Source organism: Tachypleus tridentatus, chromosome 10 (assembly GCF_004210375.1).
Source record: "Tachypleus tridentatus isolate NWPU-2018 chromosome 10, ASM421037v1, whole genome shotgun sequence".
In the NCBI taxonomy this organism is placed as follows: Eukaryota; Metazoa; Arthropoda; class Merostomata; order Xiphosura; family Limulidae; genus Tachypleus; species Tachypleus tridentatus.
Window position 1 is genome coordinate 123112089 of NC_134834.1, and position 27770 is coordinate 123139858.

Here is a 27770-nt window from a genome sequence, read left to right on the forward strand (position 1 = left end):
AAAAGTGGCTAAAACGCTGCTATGAAGTTAAAAATGTACTCAAAATCCATATACTTGGACTCATTTAAAGAATGTAAAATCATTTGCACGTAGGGATATTCAACAGGTTTAAATTTTTCCATCACAGGTTTTACACGATTTATCAAAATAAGGTTAGGCCTAATTTCACAAATAATGCGTAACTTCACCTGTTATTACCGTTTTTTGTTTACGTCTGCGGTACTTTTGATACGTATATTTCTCAAAGTAAACACACACTTGATATTAAAAAAAATTGAAGTAACAGATAAACCAATTGATAAATTTGCCAAATCAATCAAATAATACAACTAATCAGTCTATAACAACTTGTCTTTTTGTAAAGTTCATATTTTATTTTTATCACGTGATATAAAACTGCCCCTAACGAAACAAGCTCTAAATTTAGAAAACGCTGTTAAAAACATCATGTAAGAATTAGCCATTTTTGGTTAAAGTTAAATAACAATTTATTTTGTATTTCTAAAATTTCACAGTGCTGCTCTTGCATCAGAATTTGTATTTATTCGATGATCTACCGTTGATTGTATTCATAGCAACAAAACCTATTGTTGAAGGACGCCTATAATGTGATATCACGTAGTTTAACATTAACTTTATAACTTCTGAGACGCTCTTGTACTAATATGTAGCTCCCAGTGGTACAGCGGTATATCTGCGGACTTACAACGCCAGAAACTGAGTTTCCAATACCCGTGAAGGGCAGAGCACAAAAAGCCCATTGTGTAGCTTTGTACTTCTTTTAAACGAACTAATATGCGAAATCGATTAGAGCAGTAATCATCATAAAGTTTGAGAAAATAAACCATCCCTTTCATTAGCTCGTCAAGCTTGAAGGAAGACTAATCCTTCTGTTAGCACGTCAAACTTAGGAAGGAAAATTCACCTTTTTATTAGCACACCAAGCTCGAATTATCTAGTTAAATGTATGATGCTTCATTGAAGTGAATGGTTAGTTTGTCTATAGCTAACTACAAAATTAAACAATGGGCTATTTGTGCTGAGACCATAATCAGTATCGAAACCTATTTTGTAACAAGATTACTTGTCAGACCAACCACTGACCCACTAGAGGCTGAAGAGGGTGATTTGGGATAAAACAAAAATTAAAAAAAAATATCGCATTTCCATTTTATATTTTGATATTTACTTAGTTTTTATATTTAAAAAAATCTACATTTTTTCTTTAGGTTATCGAACTTTCACTGTTCCCAGAAACTGGCATAACAAAAATAAAGTCATTATCATTTGAGGAACATACAAGTTGTGTTTGCCAATGTAAGGTAGGTGGCGCTAGTAGTGGTAAGCAAACACTTTAGAAACAGACTTATGATTTCAGAATTATCCAATGCAATATTCTGTGAGTCTCAAACTTAAAGAAAATGTGTTATTTTATGTGTTATATAGTGCACTCTATATAATGTAAAATTAATAAAAAAATTGAAAAGATTAAAATTATTGTTCATTCACAAAATAAAATTTATAGGATATATACATGCGTATGTTTACACACACTATTCGAAATGAATTGTAATTAAAAATATAATTGAGTAGAGCGGTAATTTATTATTAAAGAAAATCGTAGAAGAACGGATAAATAACAGACTTTTAAACTGTTCAAGGTAATGATTGAATAACATTGTTAGATAGAAATATGAATGATATACTTTGAAATTGTGAAGGTGTCAGTTATAAAACATTGGGTGAATATCGATAAGATGGACTAATGAAACGTAACATTTTACACTTTAATACGAGGATTAAATAAGTCAGACGTTTTTAACAGATGTAGGTTATAAACAGTGAATTAAAGTCAAACACTTTTAATACTAGTGTAGTTTTGTATCTGAATGATACATTATGCCATGCATGGGCTAAACGGCCATATCAAACACCATGAAGTTTAAGGGTAGCGCCCCTAATTTAGAACTGCTGACCAGATAACAACATCAACCGCGTACACGATTGTTTTTAAACGAATAAAGGGATTGGCTATCACATCTTCAATGCACTCACAGTTGAAAATGGTACGGATGTTTAACGGTACATCGTGAGTTCTAACCTTGGACCTTCAGATACGCAGCCTAGCACGATAATCACTAGGCCGTGTGATCTTAAACTATAGAAACAGTTTATAACTTGTAATATTTAAACGGACACCCCAGTGCAGCTTTACTTCATTGTCAAACAAATTGTAACAAAGACACGTCTGACATTCAATATAAAAATCATATTAGATTTGTTTTATCGCTCTTCAGAAAAAATATTTTACAAGGGACAAACGTAACATATATATTTTGTATAGGTACTTAATGGTAAAAACAACAACAAAAAACTCCTGATTCCAGAACTTGAACCATGTTAGAGGCATCAAATTCTCTAATATTCAAGATAGCCACCATGGACTTTTTAAAATCTACTCAATATTTATCTTAACAATTAAGATACAAGTTAATGCAAGTTATTTTTGTTTCAGACTGCTATGCTTTTAAAAGTGGGTGGTTTTCGAACAATACCAGGTCTCTCAGCTGTTTAACTTTACTTATGTCTGTTCCATGAAATGACCCCCATGACGGGGTTGACGACAGATTGTGGTCAGCTCTGTCTATAGTAGCAACAGTAGAAAACTCTTTTCTCACTTTTAATGGACACACAACTCTATTTTCGTTATTTAATCACACATTAATAAATCTAATGTATTTTCTACATGTATGATTCATTCACGCGGCACTTTGTGGAACCTCCATACATGTAGGTTATGTATCCAATTTAAGTCGGAACTTCTACTCGACAGCGGCACTTTGTGGAACCTCCATACATGTAGGTTATGTATCCAATTTAAGTCGGAACTTCTACTTGACAGCGGCACTTTGTGGAACCTCCATACATGTAGGTTATGTATCCAATTTAAGTCGGAACTTCTACTTGACAGCGGCACTTTGTGGAACCTCCATACACGTAGGTTATGTATCCAATTTAAGTCGGAACTTCTACTCGACAGCGGCACTTTGTGGAACCTCCATACATGTAGGTTATGTATCCAATTTAAGTCGGAACTTCTACTTGACAGCGGCACTTTGTGGAACCTCCATACATGTAGGTTATGTATCCAATTTAAGTCGGAACTTCTACTCGACAGACAATTCCGAGTCCATGTAGGTTGACAGTTTACCGTTATTTCCTCCAGGAACGTGGAGTCCTTCAGGGCTGTCTTCAATGTCACCCTTTACAGTGTCAATATCAATTCTATAACTATGCAATTTCCTCCCACTATGGCAAACAGGCTCGTTGTCGATAACTTCCATATCTTTCGTCAGTTGTTGAATATGAAGTTTATTGAGTGACGGCTTCAAAATATCTCCAATCGCTTGTTGGAGTAGACCACAGCTAACCAATAGGGTCTTCATCCAAATCCTGAGCTCTGTCTCGGTGATTTTATTCATCCTGTGGTCAAGTTCTTGAGGCTTATCTATGACAACAAACTGACTTTCATTCCTCACATTAAACAGTTACGCGTACGAGGACACTGAACATCCTCCACCTCTCGATGTTCTGTGTTCCAAAACTGTGGTGCCCTACTTCGGTCCAAAGTGGACTATATGTCCATGGTCTAGGGACCTGCCAGGATATCAACCTTGAAAATGCTGAACCCCATTCGCCATCTGATGGTGACCTAAGAAGGTCAAAACGTTGTTCTCTACTTTATTTTGATAAGTGTTAATACCCATACCAACCATTTTTACTGGACGCATTTTTACTTCAAGTAAGTTTATTGTCATCACGAATCAAATAAAATAATTTATTTAGTTGCATATTACGGTTTCGAATCTAAGAGCTTTCCATACAGATCCTAACATACTAATCGTAAATACCCAGTAATAAACGAAACAAACATTACCTCTCTTGTCGATATTCTTAAAGAGCACTATTAACAAATAGATATATATCCAGAATCAAACATTTATATCGACACTTGTAAAGAGCACTATTAACAAATAGATATATATCCGGAACAAACATTTATATCGACACTTGTAAAGAGCACTATTACCAAATAGATATATATCCGGAATCAAACATTTATATCGACACTTGTAAAGAGCACTATTACCAAATAGATATATATCCGGAATCAAACATTTATATCGACCCTTGTAAAGAGCACTATTACCAAATAGATATATATCCGGAATAAAACATTTATATCGACACTTGTAAAGAGCACTATTAACAAATAGATATATATCCGGAATCAAACATTTATATCGACACTTGTAAAGAGCACTATTAACAAATAGATATATATCCGGAATCAAACATTTGTATCGACACTTGTAAACAGCAGTATTAACAAATACACACACACGCATATATACCCAACTCACAACAGACTAGTATCGGTTATTAAGTCTCCGTTTTCTCTTGTCTAAGACAAAACCCGAAGACTGCTCTACTAGCCAGCAGTATAAGGAAGACTCTTGCCAATGCGTGTGTCCATTTCTGCAGTCCTGTCCAGAACATCAGTCATGGAATACTACCCTCTGCGCATGCGTGTGTAAAGAAGTGCAGTACTGTAGCTCTGGGCTTTATTTTAACACTGATGTCTGTCGGTAAGTCAGGATACTGATATCCAATACTAGATTATTGTATCAACAGGGGATGTTTGAAAAGATATGTTACTGTATCGTGAATGATACTAAACGATATTGTAACAGTATATATCAACATTCACCTGGTAACTACCAATGAAGCACTTCCCTTAATTCGTGTCGAAGTTCACGACCCAAGTCAAGTCTTTTTACTTACACATGAGAAAAATATATATACCAGTAGGCGGCATCGTAAAATATTTGCAAACATAATTTACACAAACAAGGAAATAAGGAAATAAAAGTTATAAAAAGTTTGACAGACACATTTAGCAGAAGAAAAAAATCGACAGTCACAGGATGTGATGCAATGTGTAAGGAAACCATCTTTAGTCAGAATTGTACATTAAACGTCATTAAAACACAATCTTCTCTAATGTCACGGCAAAAATTTTCGACAATGAGATATCGTCTTAAAATTGTATTTTTATTAAAATTTCAATTAATTATACTTAAAAACGAAATATATTATACAGAAGGCTTTTATGTCGTGATTTCTAAAATTTCCACAAGCACACTTTGTGGATTTCGTCACGTAATGAATGTACTTTATTTTTCCAGCTGTGAACACGCTTAAGAAAAAACAAGAAGGATCTGAAGGTAAAAGCTACGAGCACGATAAGGGATTGATTATCACTCTTATAACGCACCGCAGTTTAAATTGTGGTGAAATGTTTGCAGCATAGCACAGATTCGAACACATCTTACCAGCTCTGTAAATTTGCTTTTGTTAATACTAACGTTAAAAAAAGTTATTTTGTATGTTTCGGCATTCTTATTTCTTACTTTATATGGAAACAGTCAGGCAACCAGTCTGGTCTGCTTTATTGAAACAAAACAATTGCATAACCTAAAAGTTTATGTTACGTTTAAATAATACCCATTTGAAACTTTATATGGTAGTTTTTATTAAGCCTAAAGTTTTTATATCTTTTTATAAATTACTGAAGTTATGATCTTGGTTACAAACTAATTTGTTAACTAATCCTACAGTTTTGATCTTGGTTACAGACTAATTTGTTAACTAATCCTACAGTTTTGATCTCGGTTACAGACTAATTTGTTAACTAATCCTAAAGTTTTTATCTCGGTTACAAACAAATTTGCTAACTAATCCTAAAGTTTTGATCTTGGTTACAAACTAATTTGCTAACTAATCCTAAAGTTTTGATCTTGGTTACAAACTAATTTGCTAACTAATCCTAAAGTTTTGATCTTGGTTACAAACTAATTTGCTAACTAATCCTAAAGTTTTGATCTTGGTTACAAACTAATTTGCTAACTAATCCTAAAGTTTTGATCTTGGTTACAAACTAATCTACCAACTGCAATATCGTGATTAAAAGTAAATGAGAATACATTATATTTTTAAGTGTGTAACATATATTCCAAAGGAGGCCTCCTAAAAATTGTCAATAAGTGAACACGTACTGAAATTACAAACGTAGCTACATAAGGGGCTATCTGTACTTTGTCCACCACGAGTATCAAAACTCGGTTTCTAGCAGTGTAAGTCCGCAAACATATCGTTGTGCCACTGGCGGGTTTAAATGTATGTAAACCCTTTAAGAACCAAAAGAACATTTTCTACGAGTCCTTTTTATCTGATTAAATAAAGAAAAAAGAAATTAGTTTTGAAAAAGGTATACTTCCTACACTACCCACTAAAACTATAGATTCAATCCATTCATATATTTGTTTTTAATGTAAGATCGCACAACTTCAATCACTAATTGCAGGGATATCAGGAACTAAACTTTATTAAATAATAAATCAGATCTGTTTTAATCAGAACTTCCAGAGTCATATTTGTACAACTTTGTTTTCAAGTTTTTAACATATTTGTGTTACATCCCGTTATATCGCTCTCTTAAACTGCTAAGAAAAAATACGGTATTCATTGTTTTCTTTACTGGAGTTTTGGAAACAAAACAATATATCCCCCCCCCTCTCCGAGATAAACTTTGTAATCATAAAATATTAAATTATTCCTCAGTCTATCATTTCATTAAATAAGACTTTGGGAATTTTTTTTTCTCCAAATAAATAGTATTTTTTTAAAATTATAGTTCTGATGGCTAAGCGGTAAACCTAAGAGCTTATGATTGTTTGTTTGTTTTGAATTTCGCGGCTAGCACAGCTAGCCGTCCTTAATTTAGCAGTGTAAGATTAGAGGGAAGGCAGGTAGTTCCTAACAAGGACGTTTTTTAATAGTCGTAAACTTGGGCCTTTTCGTTCAGCTATCTCCAGAATAAAATAAAAGAATATTTAAACTTTAGAAAGATTATCCTTAGCTCAGAAGATAAAACTAGATATCTTAATCCAGCTCTGCAATATAATTCTTTCTAACCATCCTAGTTGCACGTATCCAAGTCTTTTCCAATAAGCTAATACCCTTTTTTAGATAAGGAAGCCAAAGCTGTACACAGTATTTAGGCCTAACTAGTACTCTGTATAGAGATAATTACCATTTTTGACTTGTAATCAATATGCCAATAAATACAACTTGTATTAGTTTTTCTAGTACTTTGTTCTTTTGATGACTTGAATAATCTTACCTCCACTAAGCCAAGTCCTTCCTCTTCGGTTATGCTGTTCAACTGGTTGTCAACTGTAATGTTATTATTACACGTGATCCAAATTATGATAACACAAATACTATAATAAAAGGTTATTTTCCAAATATCTGTTTAACTTACCAGTTTATTCTTTCAAATACCTTCAGTATAACCAGAAATACCCAAGAGTTAACTTCAGTTTTACTATTTAATAACTCGTGAAATCAAGAACAATTTCAGTAGAAAAATTAAAAATTCCTTCTAAAAATGATCATTACAAATGATGTTATTGAATAAAAATTAAGTGTTAGGCTTCGATTATAGGATTATATACATTACCAAAGGGCTGGGATGAAGTAACATTGACTTCTGTAGAGAGTGCCTTATTCTATGACTTAAAATTATATTATTCTACATGAAGACGTTCTGAACTTGAAACAGGTGTTGGGAACCCTTTATTCCTGTTTACTAGTTCAGTATTTCTCAAACATTTCCAATATCATGCATCCTTGTAAGTTTATCACAACATATCACTCAACCCAGTTCGATAAAAGACGAAAAATATTAAATTAAAACGTGAAATTATTTATTGTGGATTAAATATACGTCAAACTACAACTAGAATGAACACAACAAGAATGTTCAAGAAACTAAAATTACAATAATCATGTTTTCCTGTTGAATTTGTTGTATAACTGATAATACCCATTCACCCAGTTCAGAAACTCTGCTCTAGGTGTTTCATGGCAGACTTTACATTAACTGCTATTATTTATTTTGTTAATATTGTTTTAAATTCGTGTGTGATTTTTGCACACGAGGGGAGCTTTCCGCTATTCACTTTGTAGAAATTTTCGCCGTCAGCATAACAACACTTGAAGGATTAACTTTAACACTAAGCATTCCACCAGGTTTCAGGTAAACTGGCGATTTCCACCAGTGGAACAAATCCAGAACATCATATCCCTGGGTATAGTTCAGAGAGAGGTCGCTGGTGGTTGCATTCACTTCCACAGCGCTGCCCATGTCTCGGCGGTTAAAGAACACGATTGCATACGAGTAGTAATTGTCTTTTGTTGGAGTAACAGGACGAGTCCAAATCTCGATACTTTGTTTCTAGTAATGTTAACAAAGAATGTAATGGTAATTATTATATCAGGTTTTAAATTATTAACATAGATTAGAAACATTTACTGATCTCAAAAGAGTAAAACTTCGAAACTTAAAACCAAAGTCTAGTTGGTATTAAGTTCGTTTGTTTGGTTTAAATTTCGCACAATGCTAAACGAGGGCTATCTGCGATAGCCGTCCCTAATTTAGCAGTGTAAGACTAGAGGGAAGGGAGCTAGTCATCACCACCCACTACCAAATCTTGGGCTACTTTCTTACCAACGAGTAGTAGGATTGACCGTCACTTTATAACGCCCCCACAGCTGAAAGGGCGAGCATATTTGGTGTGACGGGGATTCAAACTCGCGGTCCTCAGATTACGAGTCGAGTGCCTTAATCACCTGGCCATACCGGACCGATAGGCGTCGGAACTGGGGACCTTTGAATTGAGAATAAATACTCTGAATTCGATAGTCATAATCAACATAACAAATAAGATGCTTACGTGGGGGGATTTTGACCTGACCGGTTAGAATATCTGTAATACATATAAATGTATACAGATTGAAAACTCCATTAACACTATGACGTTTCGTGGATACAAACTTAGAGAACAATAATACACTACCTGTGGGGTTTTGAGTCCCTGTTCAAACTTAGAGAACAATAATATACTACCTGTGGGGTTTTGAGTCCCTGTTCAAACTTAGAGAACAATAATATACTACCTGTGGGGTTTTGAGTCCCTGTTCAAACTTAGAGAACAATAATATACTACCTGTGGGGTTTTGAGTCTCTGTTAATTTACCATACAATAACCTAAATTAATTAAGGTATGTGGACAATGTTATGATATTTAGTCCAATCTATTATTTGATATTATACAGCGGACCAGCTGTTTAAAGATTGTATGTTATATATATACAAAATTAAATATTTCATTTTTTCACACCAAAATCTCATAGGTATTATACACATTTCAAAGTAACTGTATTTATTTGGTTTGCTGACCCAAACTATACTGATAGGTGAAATTGCAGCAGGAGGAACTAGCCAATTAAGGAATGCATCAGGCTTCTACGTTATAAATTCTCCTTTTAGTTTCACCTTTGGTGAAAAAAAAAATGAACTCATTAACCTATTTACATAATCAATAATACAGTTGGTTCCCACCACAACAACTGCTATTGTAACGAATGGTTTATGTAAACAGAATTACGACTGCTTCTGTGTTTGCTGTGTCCCAACCGGCCTGATGAGTTCTGGATTGAGCAAAACGCGTCGTCGGTAATGGATACAGCTAATATTTTATGGTTGGAATACTATTATTATAAACTTTTTTAATTCTTGAAAAATGTTAAGTAACTAGATAAAGAATGTAGCGTTAAAAATGTAACAGGTTTAATACTAACGCTGTATAAAAATATAATGAATAATTATGAACTTTGTTTTAATTAAAATCATAATGTCTAGAATTTTTGGCATTTCTTTGTAAGATCGTTTATTTTCCATATCACTTTTTACTTTCTGTGGCAGCTCTACTACCAAATAAGGAAACAAACAAATAAATGACAACTTACTGTTAAGAATATTGAGGTAAGTGCTGCTACCTGTAGTTAGGAATAACTCAAGGAAAACATTATGTATAACAGGAACAGGAAGTATTGTGATGTCACACTTTGTATTTTTTTGGTACATGTGTACTCAATGAATAAACACATATCAACAGGTTATGGGCCCAGGAATGCTCTAATAGTGCTTAAACTGTTTTAAAATTATTAATATAGTAACCCAGGAGATACTGAGGATTACTGTAAAACAGTTTTGGATGACAATTTTTATTGGATGGCACAGGATTTACATGGATACTTTATCACAAGTGCTGGGTGATTCGTTTCCTTTGTCTGGAAGCCATTGTGAAATACCAAGATAAAATATTGATTGACATTCTATTTTCTCAAGTCATATAAAGGGAGAAATAGATCTAAATCAAAGAAAGGAATATTACAGCTGTGGTTGAAATAGTTTGACAATGGAAGATAAAATATCAATAAGTTGGGAGAAAATAATTGAGCCACATGGAAATTTCAAATGGAACATTTATTGAGAGGAAAAGGTCTATGGGGCCAGGTGACTGAAACAGAGACAGCCAATGATCAAACAAGGGCAGATTTCAACAGGAAAAGGGAAAGAACATTTTCAACAATTGTTCTGAATATTCAAGGTGCACAACTCTATCTTCTCACCTCATGCACAACTCCTAAGGAAGCATGGAATGTACTGCACACTCACTTTGATATGAACACACTAGCCAATAAACTATTCCTGAAAAAGAAGTATTTTCAATGTGAGATGAAAGAAAGCATGACGGTCCAGGAACATTTGAAACAAATGAAGGAGTTAACGGATCAACTTGCTGTGGTTGGGGCAGAAGTAGCAGAAGAAGATCACATTGTTACCTTACTTGGTAGTCTGCCAGCTAGCTATGATACAATTGTAACAGTCCTGGAAACCAAAACTGATGATATCTCATTAGAATTTGTGCAACAGGCACTGATTAATGAAGAACAAAAGAAGAAAAAGACCACATCGAATGAAACATCATCAACTGCATTAGCCACTTGTAGCAACTTCAAACCACATGGAACACAAGAAACAAAGAAAAGAGGTAACAGCTTCAAGTGTTACAAGTGTGGCAGAGAGGGACATATAAAACACAATTTTCCAACACTGAAGGAAATGGTTCACAAAGCTAAGAATGTGGATATTAATTTGGCGGAAGATTATACTGATGGAAACAATGGTGTTGCCTTTGTAACAAACCAGGATAAAGGAATAGGAAATGAGGAATGGTTGGTGGATTCTGGTGCGTCTAGGTATATGACACACCAGAGGAACATATTATCATATTATCACAAGTTTAGCACACCTCAGCAAGTTAGGATTGGTAATGGAAAAACTGTTGAAGCTCATGGAGTTGGAAACTGTAAATATGAAATGACATTTAAAGTCAGTAATTCAAAGCATGTCACAATGCAGAGTGTCCTTCATATACCAAAATTAGCTAACGATCTATTTTCAGTAGGAGCTGCTACTGAAAAAGGAAATATTGTGCAGTTTGGAGTTAATCGCTGTTACATCAGAGGTAAATCAGGACAACTACATGGCATGGGTACAAGAAAGAATGATGGTCTATACCAACTGGACTGTAAGACCAGTGTTATTGAGAATGCCACAGTAGCCTCAAACAGCAGCATGAATGGCTTGGATATATGGCATCAACGACTAGGGCATGTCAGTGTTTCACAGTTACAGAAGCTTGTCAGGAGTGGAAATATAAGTGGAATCAAATTCCAGAAGTCTGATGAAGCCAGTTTCTGTGAGGGATCCACCAAAGGTAAAATGCACAGGAAGCCATTTAAGTCAGTGGGAGAAATCGGATCAAAGAGAAGACTGCAACTGGTACACGGTGATGTCTGTGGTCCTATACAAACTCCATCTATTAGAGGTAGCAAGTACTTTGTTACATTTATTGATGATTACTCAAGATGATGCAGAGTGTAATTCTTGAAACAGAAGTCAGAAGTTTTTGAGAAATTCAAGGAATTTGAGAAGTTGTATTCAAATGAATCTGGAGAGCGCATAAAAACCCTGCGCACAGATAATGGCGAAGAATATACGTCAAATGAGTTCCAGCAATATTTGAAGTCAAGAGGCATTCATCATGAGATGTCAGTAGTATATTGTCCAGAACAAAATGGTGTTGCTGAGAGAAGGAACAGAACTCTTGTGGAATCAGCAAGAAGCATGCTGTCACATGCTAAGTTACCAAGAATGTACTGGGCGGAAGCTGTAGCTACTGCAGCGTATGTGGGTAACAGAGTATCCACATCGGCAATAAAAGATGGTAGTACACCATATGAGAGATGGTATGGGAAGACACTAGATGTAGAACACATGAAAGTGTTCGGATGTCTTGCATATGCATATGTGCCAGATGCGTCAAGACAGAAATTAGACATGAAGTCTATGAAGGTATCCGCTATGGATACGATGAGTATGTTGATATGGCAGCAGCAAATGAATCAGTTTGTCACACTGCAAACTTATGCAGTATGCTAGAGCCAAGCACATTAAGCGAAGCAATGTCAAGTGACAATGCAGAGGAGAGGAAGTCAGCCAAAGATCTGGAATTTGATCTTTACAAGAAAATGACACCTGGGATCTGGTGGAATTACCAGCTGGAAGAAAACCTATAGGTTGTAACTGGGTGTTCAAAGTTAAGTATGGAAATACTGGAAATGTAGAGAGGTTCAAGAGTAGGCTGGTGGCCAAAGGTTACTCGCAGAATTATGGTCTGGATTACGAGAAAACCTTCTCCCCAGTGGTGCGCTATGCATCAGTTCACTCCATGATTACATTTACTGTGCAGAATAACTTGAAAATTTACCAGATGGATGTCATAACTGCATTTCTGAATGGAAATCTGAATGAAGGTATTTACATGGAATAACCGGAAGGCCACGCTGTTCCAGGGAAGGAAAACGTTGTGTGTAAACTGAAAAAAATCACTGTATGGATTAAAACAGTCACCACGCTGTTGGAACAAATCATTTCATGAACAGATGGTGGAACTGGAATTTGTTCAGAGCTCAGCAGATCCATGTATTTACATATGGAAGGGTGAAAATCTAGGAATAGTTGCAGTATATGTGGATGATATTAATTTGGTTGGTGATAGTGATTATGAAAGGAAAGTGACTATAAAGGAAGCACTGAAGGAAAAATTCCGCATGAAAGACCTTGGAAAGCTCCATTACATCCTTGGACTCAACGTTGTTCAGGATGAAAAGAATGGCTGTGTTAAATGAAAGACAGTATATCCAAACTATGCTGGTAAAATTTGGAATGACTGAGTGTAAGGCAGTTGCAACTTCATCAGATGTAAACGTGAAACTGCAAAAGGATGATTGTGTTAGCACTCAGGTTGACCACAGTTTGTACCAGTCGTTGGTAAGCAGCCTTCTGTATGCTGCAGTGGGAACAAGACCAGACATTGCAGTGGAAGTAATATTTAAATATTGTGTTCAGCCCAACACAGCACATTTGACAGCAGCAAAGAGAATCATACATTACTTGAAAGGAACAGCTGATCTTAGTCTTAAGTTTGAAAAGGTATCAGAAGACGTCATTACTGGTTACTCAGATGCATATTTTGCTGGAGACCTGGATGATAGGAAGTCCACATCAGGAAATATCTTCATTCAAGCAGGAACAGCTGTAAGTTGGATTAACAAAAAGCAATCCACGGTGGTCCAGTCCACCTCAGAGGCAGAGTATATAGCCCAGAGTCTTGCAGCACAGGAAACAGTATGGTTGAGAAGACTACTGCAAGAAATAGGTTCCGAAGTTGATGACCCTGTTCGTATCATGGAAGATAACCAAGGAACAATCACCATGGCACAGAATCCAGTGGGTCATGCAAGAACAAAACACATTGATATTCGTTACCACTTCATTCGCCAATGTGTGCAGAACGGATCAGTAAAACTGGAATATTGTCCCACAAACAGTATGACTGCTGACATTCTTGCAAAGCCACTTGCTAGAAATGCATTTGAAAGGTTCAGAGATAATGTTGGACTGGCATCAATGGATAAATGAACCAGATAAAGTGACGATTATAATAACGGATTGAAAGTAATTGTAAAACATTTAGAATAACTGTAAGATTATTGACAGTAATTGTAAGTTAGTGTAAAACTTAAAATTAAGTGGGAGTGTTAAGAATATTGAGATAAGTGCTGCCATCTGTAGTTAGAAATAACTCAAGGAGAATATTATTCATGACAGAAACAGGAACTATTGTGATATCACACTTTGTATTTTTTTTGTACATGTGTACTCAATGAATAAACACATATCAACACTCACAACATTATAGAAATTAAAACTTAATATGTAGACATCTTAAAGGTTAAATTTTCTCGAATTTAATCTTACTTAACCCTAGTTGTACAGCTTGTATTTTCGATAACAACATACATGAACAGCTAAAGATTGATATATTTCACTCTGTAATTTCATTTTTACATATAATAAAAAGTATGTTAAACTTACTCCATTTTATATGGAAGGGATTAAACCACACGTTGGTAAAAAGTGAAGGCCTCATCCCGTTCATAATAAATCAGCCATGACATTCACCTCTGATGTTACCATTCAACAGTATGTGATTTGGTTTGATTTGTTTTGAATTTCGCGCAAACCTACTTAAGGGCTATCTGCGCTAGTCGCCCCTAATTTAGCAGTCTAAGACTAGAGGGAAAGCGGCTAGTCATCACCATCCACTGCCAACTCTTTTATCAACGCATAATGAAATTGCGCGTACATTATAACGTCCTCATAGTTGAAAGGGCTAGCATGTTTGATGCAATGGAGATTCGAAGACGCGACCCTCAGATTAGGAGTCGAACGTCTTAACCCACCTGGCAATGCCGGGCCCGTTTTAGATCTAATGAGTTGTCTAAAAACTTAAAATATATTTTATTTATTATCCAAAAGTATGTATATCACTGTTCATCTTTGTGTCCATTTAAATCAACAGAAAAAAACAAAACAAAACGGTTTTTCTTACACTGTAAATTCGCCTCCCCATGAGTCCAAGGGGGTCCTGGTTAACAGAGATGACGTACTTGTTAGTCAAGATTTCTTTAAATTCAGGCCTAAGAGATCGCAGGTCGTTAGACATAAGAAGAGGAGCCGCAAGAATTGCCCACAGCGCCATCTGAGCCTTGGCTTGGTGGTAACTCAATCCGAAATTACCAATAATTAGCTACAAAAAAAGTTATATAATAAAGAATATGATTTAAACATATCACGAGGGTAAAATATTTAACACCTTCACGTTTTATGTCGGGTTTTCGTTAATTTATGTAATTTTTAGTTAATAAAGTTTGACGTACAACAGAAAAATCATTACTAAACTGAATCTGAAGATAAACAATTGAAATATACAATTTGAAAGTATAGTAACGATTGTTTAGCCTAAACTTTCACCTACAGATAGTCATCAACCTGTCATATTGGAACTGCACTGTAATCAAAATATACCTTGTATAATTTATAACCTACATAAATTTAATACTTAATTCAAAGTTTTATGTAGCAAGTAATGATACCAACAAACTGGAACATTTATGCTGTAGTTTATTTACTAATCAACTGACAACTAAACCTCTACTGAATACGATATTGGTCCCAGTTTATTTCTAAACAATTGGTAACATGACGATTTTCAAGTGCAGATATGTTCACTGGTATATTGCAGCTTGAACTTTTTAATGACGTAGCCCGATACATTTATTGCTAGGTCACATCTGGTTCTAGATGGTTTACAGACATTTATACACAAGGTACTTATAACTTCGAACAGCGCTATCTAATGAAGCAATTATTAATCTTTTGCTAAAGGAGGAAAACCTTGACTTTTATAATGAGAACTGAAACTAATTCCAATTGGCTTAGAGCCCATCGTTACTATAAGAAACACACTGTGGTGATTAATAATTATTTTCTGAAACCATTTTACAATTTTCCAAATATAATTCAATCATTAAGAAATCCTCGGATGAAACCCTTACCATGTCTGGATCGTTCCACTTTCCAGGTCCAGCTGCAGGTATCAGTTGATCCTGGTGAGAAGCGTGGTAATCAGTGATGGACAGGACACTGTTCCAAGAGTCAGCGATATCGTCAAAGTTCCGCCACATATTGCAGTTCATAGCAACTGCTGTGTAATTTGGCTGAAAACAGTTTATGTTTACATCAATCACGTTCGTGTTTTACAATGTTTGTTTGTTATTAAGTACAAAGCTACACAATGGGCTACTTCCATTCTACTCACAGTGACTATCGAAATACTATTTTTAGTATTAGTAGTCCTGGAACTTATTGCTGAGCCACTGAGTATATAAGGCTTACTTGTGATTTGGAGAGTACATTAGATTAAGCGATGAAATTGAATTTATCATATTAATAAAGATTCAACAGATACAAACAAAGAACAGTGTTTAAATACATTATATTAAAATGATCTCGAAGCCTCACCACATCATTACAGACCATGTCGCCATGTCCTGCCGTGCTCAGTCTGACGGTCGTACATCTAGACAATAGTCCTGTAGCTCCGTATGTAATACGGTTTCATTTTTCCGCTGTAACGCGGACGTGTAGGAGGCAAACTGAAAGTTAGGGATAGGATAAGATTTATTTGACAAAGCACACATTATGACCGGAAGTTCTGAAGTTCATGTTATGAACTTTCCTGCTTTTCCTTAGAGTAATCTACCCATTTTGATGCATTTTTACTGGGATAGGTGACACGACTGTAAGCTTTATATCGGTGAACCGCATCACTTTGGCCTCGTTTTCATTGTTGTATGGGTGAGATGGAAGAATTTTATCACATACTTTTGTCTTCGCGAAGACAGGATGCTGCACTCTGTTCACCATAGCAGGAGTATGACATATATTTCCCTAAAACGATCAATTTTTGATGATATCACATTACCTATGAAATGCTCAAAAAAATCTCAAAATGTAGTTCTGATACAATCTGTGCTATCATGACTTTATATCGGCTGTCTTTTTTATCACCTAACTTACTGATATTCAAGATCGTTTTACTATAAAGTATTGACCCTGTTGTAATACATACGTCTGTGTTTTCATGTCGAACAGTGATACACTGAAAGCTGTTTTATTGGAAACATTCACTTTTCTTTTAGGCTTACTATATTAAGTTTAATTCCACTTTTGATATTAGCAACATTTACGTTTCCTTGTCCTATACTGAAAGTTTTGGAACCTCTCTTGTTAAAAAACCATAAAAGTAAATTATATAATATTATGTTATTTTTGGTTTGAATAAACACACACACAAGTATATATAAGCATAAAGTTAACAAAGGTTTTTGTCTGCTTGTTTGAAGCGAAGCACAAAACTACAATCTATTCACTGCCCTCCACGGGTATCGAAACCCAATTTTTAGTGTTGTAAGTCCACAGACATTCCGCTATGTCAGTGGAGGGCAAAAAAGAAAACAAAAGTAGTATGAACAAAACAAGACGAACATCAAAGTACAATGTTTGTGTTGTTGAGTTTCATTCAAAGTTATTTGAAGAATTCTTGCGCCAGCTGTAATTTTGAAGAGATAGACTACAGAGAAAGCAAGTAATCAACATCATCTACCTCCAACTCTTTGGATTATTTTTACCAACGATCAGGGTAATCGACCACAACTTTATAACGCCACCATGACTGAAAGGATAAGCATATTAAGTGACGAGATTCAATCTCACGAACTGCAGATTGTCATAACCGCCAGACCATGCCAGACTCCACCAAGTTACAAATTATAGTATAAAAATTACTGGTTTTAGACATGTACGTATACGTAGATTAAGGGTCCAGAGTTTAATGGAAATACACCATCTGCAAGATTTAACAAGTAGAGTACATACTGCGTAGTAAATGGATCCATGAGTAGCAAATTGGCATTCAAGTTGAAAACTTCTATATTTGTTCCATATTTCACTGTTTGTAATTAAACTGGAAAAGGGGTTTCGTTAATAATTAATGTGGAAAACGTTAAAAACACCGTAGATTGTCGCACTTAAATGCTTCTTTTTCTCAAGTTATAAATCATTCCTCCTTTTTGGTCCACAACAGGATAATTAGTAGATTAGAAGGAATAATGGAGAACGGAGCAATATTAAACATTCACTTATTTTGTTAAATATATTCAGGATATATAGTGTATCCCTACTTCTACGTGCGTTTACTACATCTTCAAATACCTCTAAAACCAAGCTATGTTTGTAATGGTAATTTTGTAGTTTTGCACATTATTTTTTTTATTTTATTTTTGTCGTTGCATTTTGTTTTAACTTTATTTGAAATAATATGACATTATAAATCTGCAGACTTTCTCATTAATTATCAGATTGTTTTTTACCGTTAAATCACAATTGTTTACATTTATGCCACAACTACTAAGTCTGTACGGTGGGGTCCACAATTTTTAATTACTGACAGAAGGAAAGAAGCCAGATAGAAGCATCCACTATCCACGCTAAGGAATTTATTGTTACACGTATAATGTACCTAGAGCTGAAAATACGAATAATATTTTGTAGTATAGCACAGATTCGAATGCCGCTCGCCAACTCCAACACACAAAGCTCTACCAAAAAACCATTCCCCTTTAATACCGTTAATTTAAGTTCCTCGCACTGAGTGACACTGAGTTTATTTATTTGTTATTATTAAACTCAGACCCCCCAAAAAAAGTGGGTACAACTGCTCATTTGCGATACAGAAGGAGCCCCAGCAATAATTAACATATAAAGAGGACCTCATCAGTAACTAATGTGAATAATTGAAATAACGGATATATCCTTTATCTATTTACTAATGTATGTATATATGTTTAGAAAAATGTAAGTAATAAATTTGTTATCCACAAGCAATGAGATAATTAAGAAAATTGGTTTAAAGACCTGATTGGTTTGTAATTATTAATTAATTATTAATCATAGGATATACGTTCAACTTTATTCTCATGTTAAACAAACGAAACGTAAAGTTTCCATTCGAACAATAAAATATATATATATTTGACATTACATAGATTTTAATGATATTTTCATTAGAAACTGAGTTTTATCACACAATTCCCTTACTTTGGACATGAGATAGTATACAGTTTTGTTAGCAGTTAGGCACAAAGCTACACAATGGGCTATCAATGCTCTGTCCACCGAGAGTATCGAAACTCAAGTTTTAGCGCATAAAACAGTCAGACTTATTACTGAGCCGCTAAGGGGTCTGATGCAATGAAAACCTTCCACAAATATAAAGTTCATAAAGTCATCACCAGGTGACAGTTGGAAGGTAGATTCACACGGTTGATTAACTTTGTTTCTCTTTAACGATTAATCATCAGTTCGTTTAGATCTTTATAAACCAATATATCTCACACTGAAAGACAATAAAACGTGTCTCAGTCAACTAAAGATACATTGAGATAACGGTTGATAAAAGTGCCACTAAATGCACTAAATACTGGTTTACTTGGTTGTTATAAAGTGCAAAGCTACACATTGGACACCCTGTGCTATATCCACTACAGTGATCGAAATCCAAATGTTACCATTATAAGCCCTTACCACGACTCCACCGAGTGATGTTTACTACGATAGAAATAATATTTAATTAATAGTGCAATACAGATACTCTTGTGATCAAATCTCTTTCCCAACCAGTTTTATCAAGAGGCCTATAAATTTTTAATTCAATGTAAACCATTTTTATTATCACGTTCTTCTTGAAAACCGTTCGACAAACCATCATTGTTACCAAGTTTATCTTGAAAACCGTTTGCAAAACCATCTTCGTTATCAAATTCATCTTAAAAACCGTTTGTCAAACCATCTTTGTTATCAAGTTCATCTTGAAAACCGTTTGTCAAACCATCCTTATTACCAAGTTCATCTTGAAAACCGTTTGTCAAACGATCCTTATTACCAAGTTCATCTTGAAAACCGTTTGTAAAACCATCTTTGTTATCAAGTTCATCTTGAAAACCGTTTTTCACACCATCCTTGTTATCAAGTTCATCTTGAAAACCGTTTGTCAAACCATCCTTATTACCAAGTTCATCTTGAAAACCGTTTGTCAAACCATCCTTGTTACCACGTTTATCTTGAAAACCGTTTGTAAAACCATCCTTGTTATCAAGTTCATCTTGAAAACCGTCTGTCAAACCATCCTTGTTATCAAGTTCATCTTGAAAACCGTTTGTCAAACCATCCATATTACCAAGATGATCTTGAAAACCGTTTGTCAAACCATCATTGTTACCAAGTTTATCTTGAAAACCGTTTGTAAAACCATCCTTGTTATCAAATTCATCTTGAAAACCGTTTGTCAAACCATCTTTGTTATCAAGTTCATCTTGAAAACCGTTTGTCAAACCATCCTTATTACCAAGTTTATCTTGAAAACCGTTTGTAAAACCATCCTTGTTATCAAGTTCATCTTGAAAACCGTCTGTCAAACCATCCTTGTTATCAAGTTCATCTTGAAAACGGTTTGTCAAACCATCCTTATTACCAAGTTCATCTTGAAAACCGTTTGTCAAACCATCATTGTTACCACGTTTATCTTGAAAACCGTTTGTAAAACCATCCTTGTTATCAAATTCATCTTAAAAACCGTTTGTCAAACCATCCTTGTTACCAAGTTCATCTTGAAAACCGCTTGTCAAACCATCCTTGTTATAAAGTTCATTTTGAAAACCGTTTGTCAAACTATTCTTGTTATCAAGTTCATCTTGAAAACCGTTTGTAGAACCATCCTTATTACCAAGTTTGTCTTGAAAACCGTTTGTCAAACCATCATTGTTACCAAGTTTATCTTGAAAACCGTTTGTAAAACCATCCTTGTTACCAAGTTTAGATGTAAGAAAATGTCTAGATTTATTTCTTGTAAATCTTTTTATGTGACAATTGAAACTAATACTTGGATATTTCTTTAACATAGAAGGAAAAATTTGAAAATCAGTTTTAACATACATAGTCCACTGAAAAAACAACAACAAACCAACCACGAAATAAATAAGTAACTGCTTTCCTCATTTTCATATCACGACGAGACAAAGACAAATCAGAACAAAATCATTGTTACCTTCATTCCAACAATAGACGAGACAAAGATAAGTCAAAGCAAATTCATTGTTATCTTTATTCCAACAATAGACGAGACAAAGATAAGTCAGAACAAAATTATTGTTACCTTCATTCCAACAATAGACGAGACAAAGATAAGTCAGAACAACATCATTGTTACCTTCATTCTAACAATAGACAAGACAAAGACAAATCAGAACAAAATCTTTGTTACCTTCATGCACACAATAAACGAGACAAAGATAAGTCAGAACAACATCATTGTTACCTTCATTCTAACAATAGACAAGACAAAGATAAAACAACAAAATCATTGTTACCTTCATTCCAACACCACGTTGGTAATCAGGCCATTCGCAAGAAAAGACGATGGGTCTTCCTGTTTTGTTCAACGCTTTTGTCATGCGAGGATAAACTATAAGAAAAGAGTTTGAAAACAAATTACCAAAAGTGAAAATCACATGTCTACTTCTGTCTGTTACTTACTACACTTAATCAGTAAGGACACAGTGTTAAATACTAGCATATCCACCTGTTACTTACTAGTATCCATCAGCATGGGAATAGCGTAGCAACCGTCCAGTTTTAGCATATCTACACCCCAGTCAGCAAATGTTCGTGCATCTATTTCAAAGTGGAAAGCACTTCCTGGATAGCCTGCACAAGTCAGAATACCACAGTCTTGGTAGATTCCTAGTTTTAAACCTTTGGAGTGAACCTAACGGGAGAAGAGAGAATTTTTGTCGATTATATTAAACCAACCTGTACTTCTATATTTTGTTTGTTTGTTTTGACTTTCGCACAAAGCTACATGAGGACTATCTACGCTAGTCGTCCCTAATTTAGCGGTGTAGACTAGAGAGAAGGCAGCTAGTCATCCATATCCACTACTCTTTTACCAATGAAGAGCGGGATTGACCTTAACATTATAAAGCCCATACGGCTGAAAGGGTGAGCATATTTTATGTAACAGGGATTAGAATCCATGACCCTCAGATTACGAGTCGAGCGCTCTAACCACTGGGCTACGCCGGGCATCTTCTATATTAGGCCTATCTGTACTTCTGTATTAGGCTTACCTGTATTTCTCAGTGAACATTTACTCCGAAACAAGATTTGGGATAAGGAAACAGCTTTTATTTCTAATGAATAGAGTTATAAGTCAATTAAAACATCCTTTAGAAAGAAAAATAATTATATTTTGGGTAAGTAAGCCATGCAATATTGTTCCTGGGTAACATTGAATTAACAGTCAGAGGGAATTGTATGTGTAACATTCGAATATTTTAATAACATCATTTTGAATTTTATAATTAATGTTAAAATAGTTTGAATGGATAAGTTAACATTAAAGACGAGTGGAAGGGTAAAGATAAACTGCTTACATAATCGGCCAGCGCCTTGATGCCGCTAGGGAAGCGTTTCGGATCAGCAACCAGCTGACCTTCAGCGTTTCGCAGCTTTGCCATCCAACAGTCATCTATGTTAACATATTCGTACCCCAGTTCTCTGAACCCGTCGTGAGCTATCCGGTCCGCCATGTCTTTATAGAGCCGCTCACTGGAAAGATTTGAAAAGACAAAGACGCTGAACGATTACAACACTTGGACTGACGTTTCGAATAGTTATTTAAAGTTGATAAGGGAGATATATTTTAAACTCTCTACTATACATAAATAAATTGAAACATTTAATTCACTCTGAAATGGGGATGTCATTGGGAAAATCAGTAGAGCACAATAGTGGGCATTGTTAAGTTCAAGAGCATAATAGTGGGCATTGTTAAGTTCAAGAGCATAGTAGTGGGCATTGTTAAGTTCAAGAGCACAATAGTGGGCATTGTTAAGTTCAAGAGCACAATAGTGGGCATTGTTAAGTTCAAGAGCATAGTAGTGGGCATTGTTAAGTTCAAGAGCATAATAGTGGGCATTATTAAGTTCAAGAGCATAATAGTGGGCATTGTTAAGTTCAAGTTGATATTGGACACAATTCAATTTTATATCCAACACTGTTTTGGAGGTTTTATTGATCAGCAGTTTCTAAACCAAAGTTACTATTGGAGGAACAATAATTGTTTCTGTGTATACTCTGTTTTGTTTCTTTGTTCTTGAATTTCGCGGAAAGCTACACGACGGCTATATGCACTAGCCGTCCCTGATTTAGCAGTGTAAGACTAGAGGAAAGGCAACTAGTCATCATCATCCATCGCCAACTCTTGAGCTACTCTTTTACCAACGAATAGTGGGATTGATCGTCACATTATAACGCTCCCACAGCTAAAAGGGCGAGCATGTTTGGTGTGACGGGGATTCGAACCCTCGGATTACGAGTCGAGTGCCTTAATCACCTGGCCATGCCGGGCCTCATTCTGTTTTGTGAAATGGTTCCAAGTCACTAGAAGAATCAATAGACAATAATCATCTCTACGTGTATTTATTTTTTTGCTCGCGCACGTTTTAATTACGTAAAATGTACCACAAAACAGAACTGTTCAGGCTAGATATATATATGTGTGTGTGTAAATACATGTGTATATATCATTAAAAATAATTATGGTTTGTATTCTTTGTTTGTAATTAAGCACAAAGCAACACCATGTGCTTTCTGTGCTCTGATCATCACGGGCATCGAAACTCGATTGCTAATCTTATAAGAGTACAGACATACATGCTGTACAGTTATTTTACAATCATTACAATATATATTGTTACTGAATTTACAAAAGTAACTCAGTTGTATAACATATTATGACATGTTATTATTTTACTTTAACAAATCAGTAATTTTGTTTTAGTGCTTCCATGATTTTATTAAGGACTATAAAACATAATTCTGCATGTGACACCCTAACATTGTTTAGTTTTTATTGAATTTTCTCAGTTTCCATATAAGCTTATACGGTCTTAATAAGTTTCATAGTTGCAAGTTTTCAATCTTTTTATATTCCAAGTATCACTTTACCATATTTGGCATCGTAAACAGTCATGTAACCATCAGTTTCCTGCAGACAAAGATGTAGTATATACTTGTTTTGGTTCCTCATCACATTTCGATGTACGTTTTCCACTCTGTGTCATCAAACAATCTGAATTTTGACTCATTTGTTAATAACACTCTCCTTCAATCTTATTTATCTGAATTTCGATGTTAATTTCAAGTTTTGGATTTAGTTCTATGTTTCAAAATGGTATGTTTTGAGCAGCAACACACACTTTGAAGTTCCTTTGTGGTAATGTATTACGATGGTAACATTAATACCTGTATTAACAGCTGACTCACTGATAAGATTATAAATTATCTAACAACACATAAAGAGTTACTAAGCATCACATTTAAATATCTTGGGTTTTAGACCTCAGCTGCTTCTTCCTGAGTCCATAACTGTAACTAAATCTCAAATCGGTCAAGAAATGACAGATATATGAGTTAAAAGAGTGTACTCAGAGCCATTCGATGAACCGATATGCAGCGACTAAAGAGAAAACCATCCATTGGCCATTTCTCACTAAAGAGTTCAGAGGGAAAAATATAGAGATAGAAATTTTAATAAATTACTATTTTAAAGGATGCTAGGCACATAGTTATTACTAGAAACAATCTTAGCCAAATTGATGTATAATAACAGTTCGAACCTACATCTGATTTGTCAGATGTTTTAATGTAAATTAAAATTTAACTAATGACATACTGGTTTTTGAATGTTGAGTAACTATTAAGAAAAGTACGTTGTTTACCTGATACAGTTTTCTGGATCGTGGTCACAATCTACGTTACACATAAATCGTTCCCATGACAACCAGCCCATGGGAGGAGTTAGTGCCAACCCATTGTCCAATGAGCAAGTAGTTGATATAATAACAAGAAATATGACACAGATGAATATTTTCATTTTCAATGTATAAATAAATTGGTTCGATAACTGTAAAGAGAAGAATACAAATAGTGTAGTAAATATAACAACAAAACCAGTGAACAAACTGTGTAAAACGTTACTATATCAAGTGATCCACTACTCTATTAACACATGCAGTGACTCGTTACTCTATTAACACATGCAGTGACTCGTTACTCTATTAACATATGCAGTGACTTATTACTCTATTAACACATGCAGTGGCTCGTTACTCTATTAACATATGCAGTGACTCGTTACTCTATTAACATATGCAGTGACTTATTACTCTATTAACACATGCAGTGACCCGTTACTTTATTAACACATGCAGTGACTCGTTACTCTATTAACATATGCAGTGACTTATTACTCTATTAACACATGCAGTGACTCGTTACTCTATTAACACATGCAGTGGCTCGTTACTCTATTAACATATGCAGTGACTCGTTACTCTATTAACATATGCAGTGACTTATTACTCTATTAACACATGCAGTGACCCGTTACTTTATTAACACATGCAGTGACTCGTTACTCTATTAACACATGCAGTGACTCGTTACTCTATTAACACATGCAGTGACTTATTACTCTATTAACACATGCAGTGACTTATTACTCTATTAACACATGCATTGACTCGTTACTCTATTAACACATGCAGTGACTCGTTACTCTATTAACACATGCAGTGACTCGTTACTCTATTAACAATGCAATGACTCGTTACTCTATTAACATATGCAGTGACTTATTACTCTATTAACACATGCAGTGACTTATTACTCTATTAACACATGCAGTGACTTATTACTCTATTAACACATGCATTGACTCGTTACTCTATTAACAATGCAATGACTCGTTACTCTATTAACATATGCAGTGACTTATTACTCTATTAACACATGCAGTGACTCGTTACTCTATTAATATAGGCAGTGACTTATTACTCTATTAACATATGTAGTGACCCATTACTTTATTAAAAAATGCAGCAACCCTTTAACATATGCACTGACTTACTATTCTATTAACATATGTAGTGACTTAAAATATAGAATGACTCGTTACTGTATTAACACATGCAGCGACTCGTTACTGTATTAACACATGCAGCGACCCGTTACTTTATTAACATATGTAGTGACTCGTTACTGTATTAACACATGCAGCGACCCGTTACTTTATTAACATATGTAGTGACTCGTTACTGTATTAACACATGCAGTGACCCGTTACTTTATTAATATATCCAGTGATTTATCACTTTATTAACAAATGCAGAAACCCTTTAACATATGCACTGACTTACTATTCTATTAACACATGTAGTGACTTGTTATTATATTAAAATATAGAATAACTCGTTACTGTATTAACACATGTAGTGACCCGTTACTTTATTAATATATGCCAGTTGTTTTTTCTGAAAGAAGTTCGTTAACTAAGTAATTTGTTCCTACGTATAATAAAAATCACACTCATATTTTACTTTGTTGTAATATAGCAACTATAGGTTTGAAGTAACGTTCGCCATTTTCTGATAGGGGTGGAATTTATACAAAATAAATTTTACTTAGTTATTGGAAATATTGTATTTAATAGTGTTAGTCAGCTCTAATATCTAATATCTGAATTTTAAGTCAGTCAGCTCTAATATCTGAATTTTAAGTCAGTCAACTGTAATATCTGAATTTTAAGTCAATCAGCTCTAATATCTAATATCTGAATTTTAAGTCAGTCAGCTCTAATATCTGAATTTTAAGTCAGTCAACTGTAATATCTGAATTTTAAGTCAGTCAGCTCTAATATCTGAATTTTAAGTCAGTCAACTGTAATATCTGAGTTTTAAGTCAATCAGCTCTAATATCTAATATCTGAATTTTAAGTCAATCAGCTCTAATATCTAATATCTGAATTTTAAGTCAGTCAGCTCTAATATCTGAATTTTAATCTATTTTAAATAAACTTAGATTAAAAAGTGAGATTTAAGTTTGTAGTTAAAACTTAAATCCATTGAAAAACTAAACGTGTTAAATAATATTAACTATTCTTCAAACACATGCTTCACAATATAATTAAAATAATCGAAATATACCAAGTCACACAAATTAATTAGCTCAAGCTAAAACGTTAACTTCCTTGGAATAAAAATATTAATCGTTTCATCCAATCAGAGCATACCACATTATGCTATTACACACAGAAAGATATGATACATATAACATAAAACAGAAACATCAAGTGCTGTGTATACCGAAACCAAAACTGTAACCTGAAGTAAAACAACTTACCAATGGACGACAGAAGTCAACATTCAAGTCAAATGTTGAAATATTTACTGGATTATCAACTGACGCCAAAGTTAGTCATCTGTCTATAGAGTTTAGTTATATCTATATAGACACGCACGTGTATTGATTGACTATCTGATGACAGGTGATAATTTCCATTGTTTTGTGTAAAGTTCTCGAACTTACTCTTTAGTTATATTTATAATATTATGATAAACTGTTAGAGATTCGCTGTAAGTAATAATGTTTAAACAATAGATAAGATTCTTCAATTGTACTCGTTACAATAACACTTTTTATGAATGTACACATACACGTATTGAGATAATATTTTTATTTGTTGGCGCTATCACTAAAACATGTTAAAACATTATGATTAGTCAAGGTCTACAAATAATACAGACAGTGAATAGGTCTAATAACGTGAACTTTTGGTTGCAAGAAACGCCGGTACTACATAAAAACT

The 27770-nt window shown here is 34.5% G+C and overlaps 2 protein-coding genes across 4 annotated transcripts in view; one reads left to right on the top strand and one right to left on the bottom strand.

The window, feature by feature from the left end:
* Window positions 1–7201, top strand: part of LOC143230242 (uncharacterized) — a 30361-nt gene extending 23160 nt beyond the window's left edge. For 2 of the 3 annotated variants that reach the window (XM_076463439.1, XM_076463438.1), the window contains exons 6-8: window positions 1230–1322; window positions 4471–4649; window positions 5250–7201. In XM_076463439.1, the coding sequence (XP_076319554.1) occupies window positions 1230–1322; window positions 4471–4649; window positions 5250–5265 (288 nt within the window). In that variant the 3' untranslated portion in view covers window positions 5266–7201. The remainder of the gene's footprint in view (window positions 1–1229; window positions 1323–4470; window positions 4650–5249) is intronic. The other variant, XM_076463441.1, reaches the window with a different exon arrangement.
* Window positions 7202–7375: 174 nt separating this feature from the next.
* On the bottom strand, window positions 7376–27450 carry LOC143230241 (alpha-N-acetylgalactosaminidase-like). The gene is made up of 8 exons (XM_076463437.1): window positions 27305–27450; window positions 24844–25028; window positions 22495–22669; window positions 21653–21827; window positions 21430–21524; window positions 16000–16161; window positions 14994–15191; window positions 7376–8362 (listed from the first exon to the last, which is right to left on the bottom strand). The coding sequence occupies exons 2-8, from the start codon at window positions 24996–24998 to the stop codon at window positions 8084–8086; spliced, it is 1239 nt and encodes a 412-aa protein (XP_076319552.1). The 5' UTR covers window positions 24999–25028; window positions 27305–27450; the 3' UTR covers window positions 7376–8083.
* Between the last annotated feature and the right edge of the window lie 320 nt (window positions 27451–27770).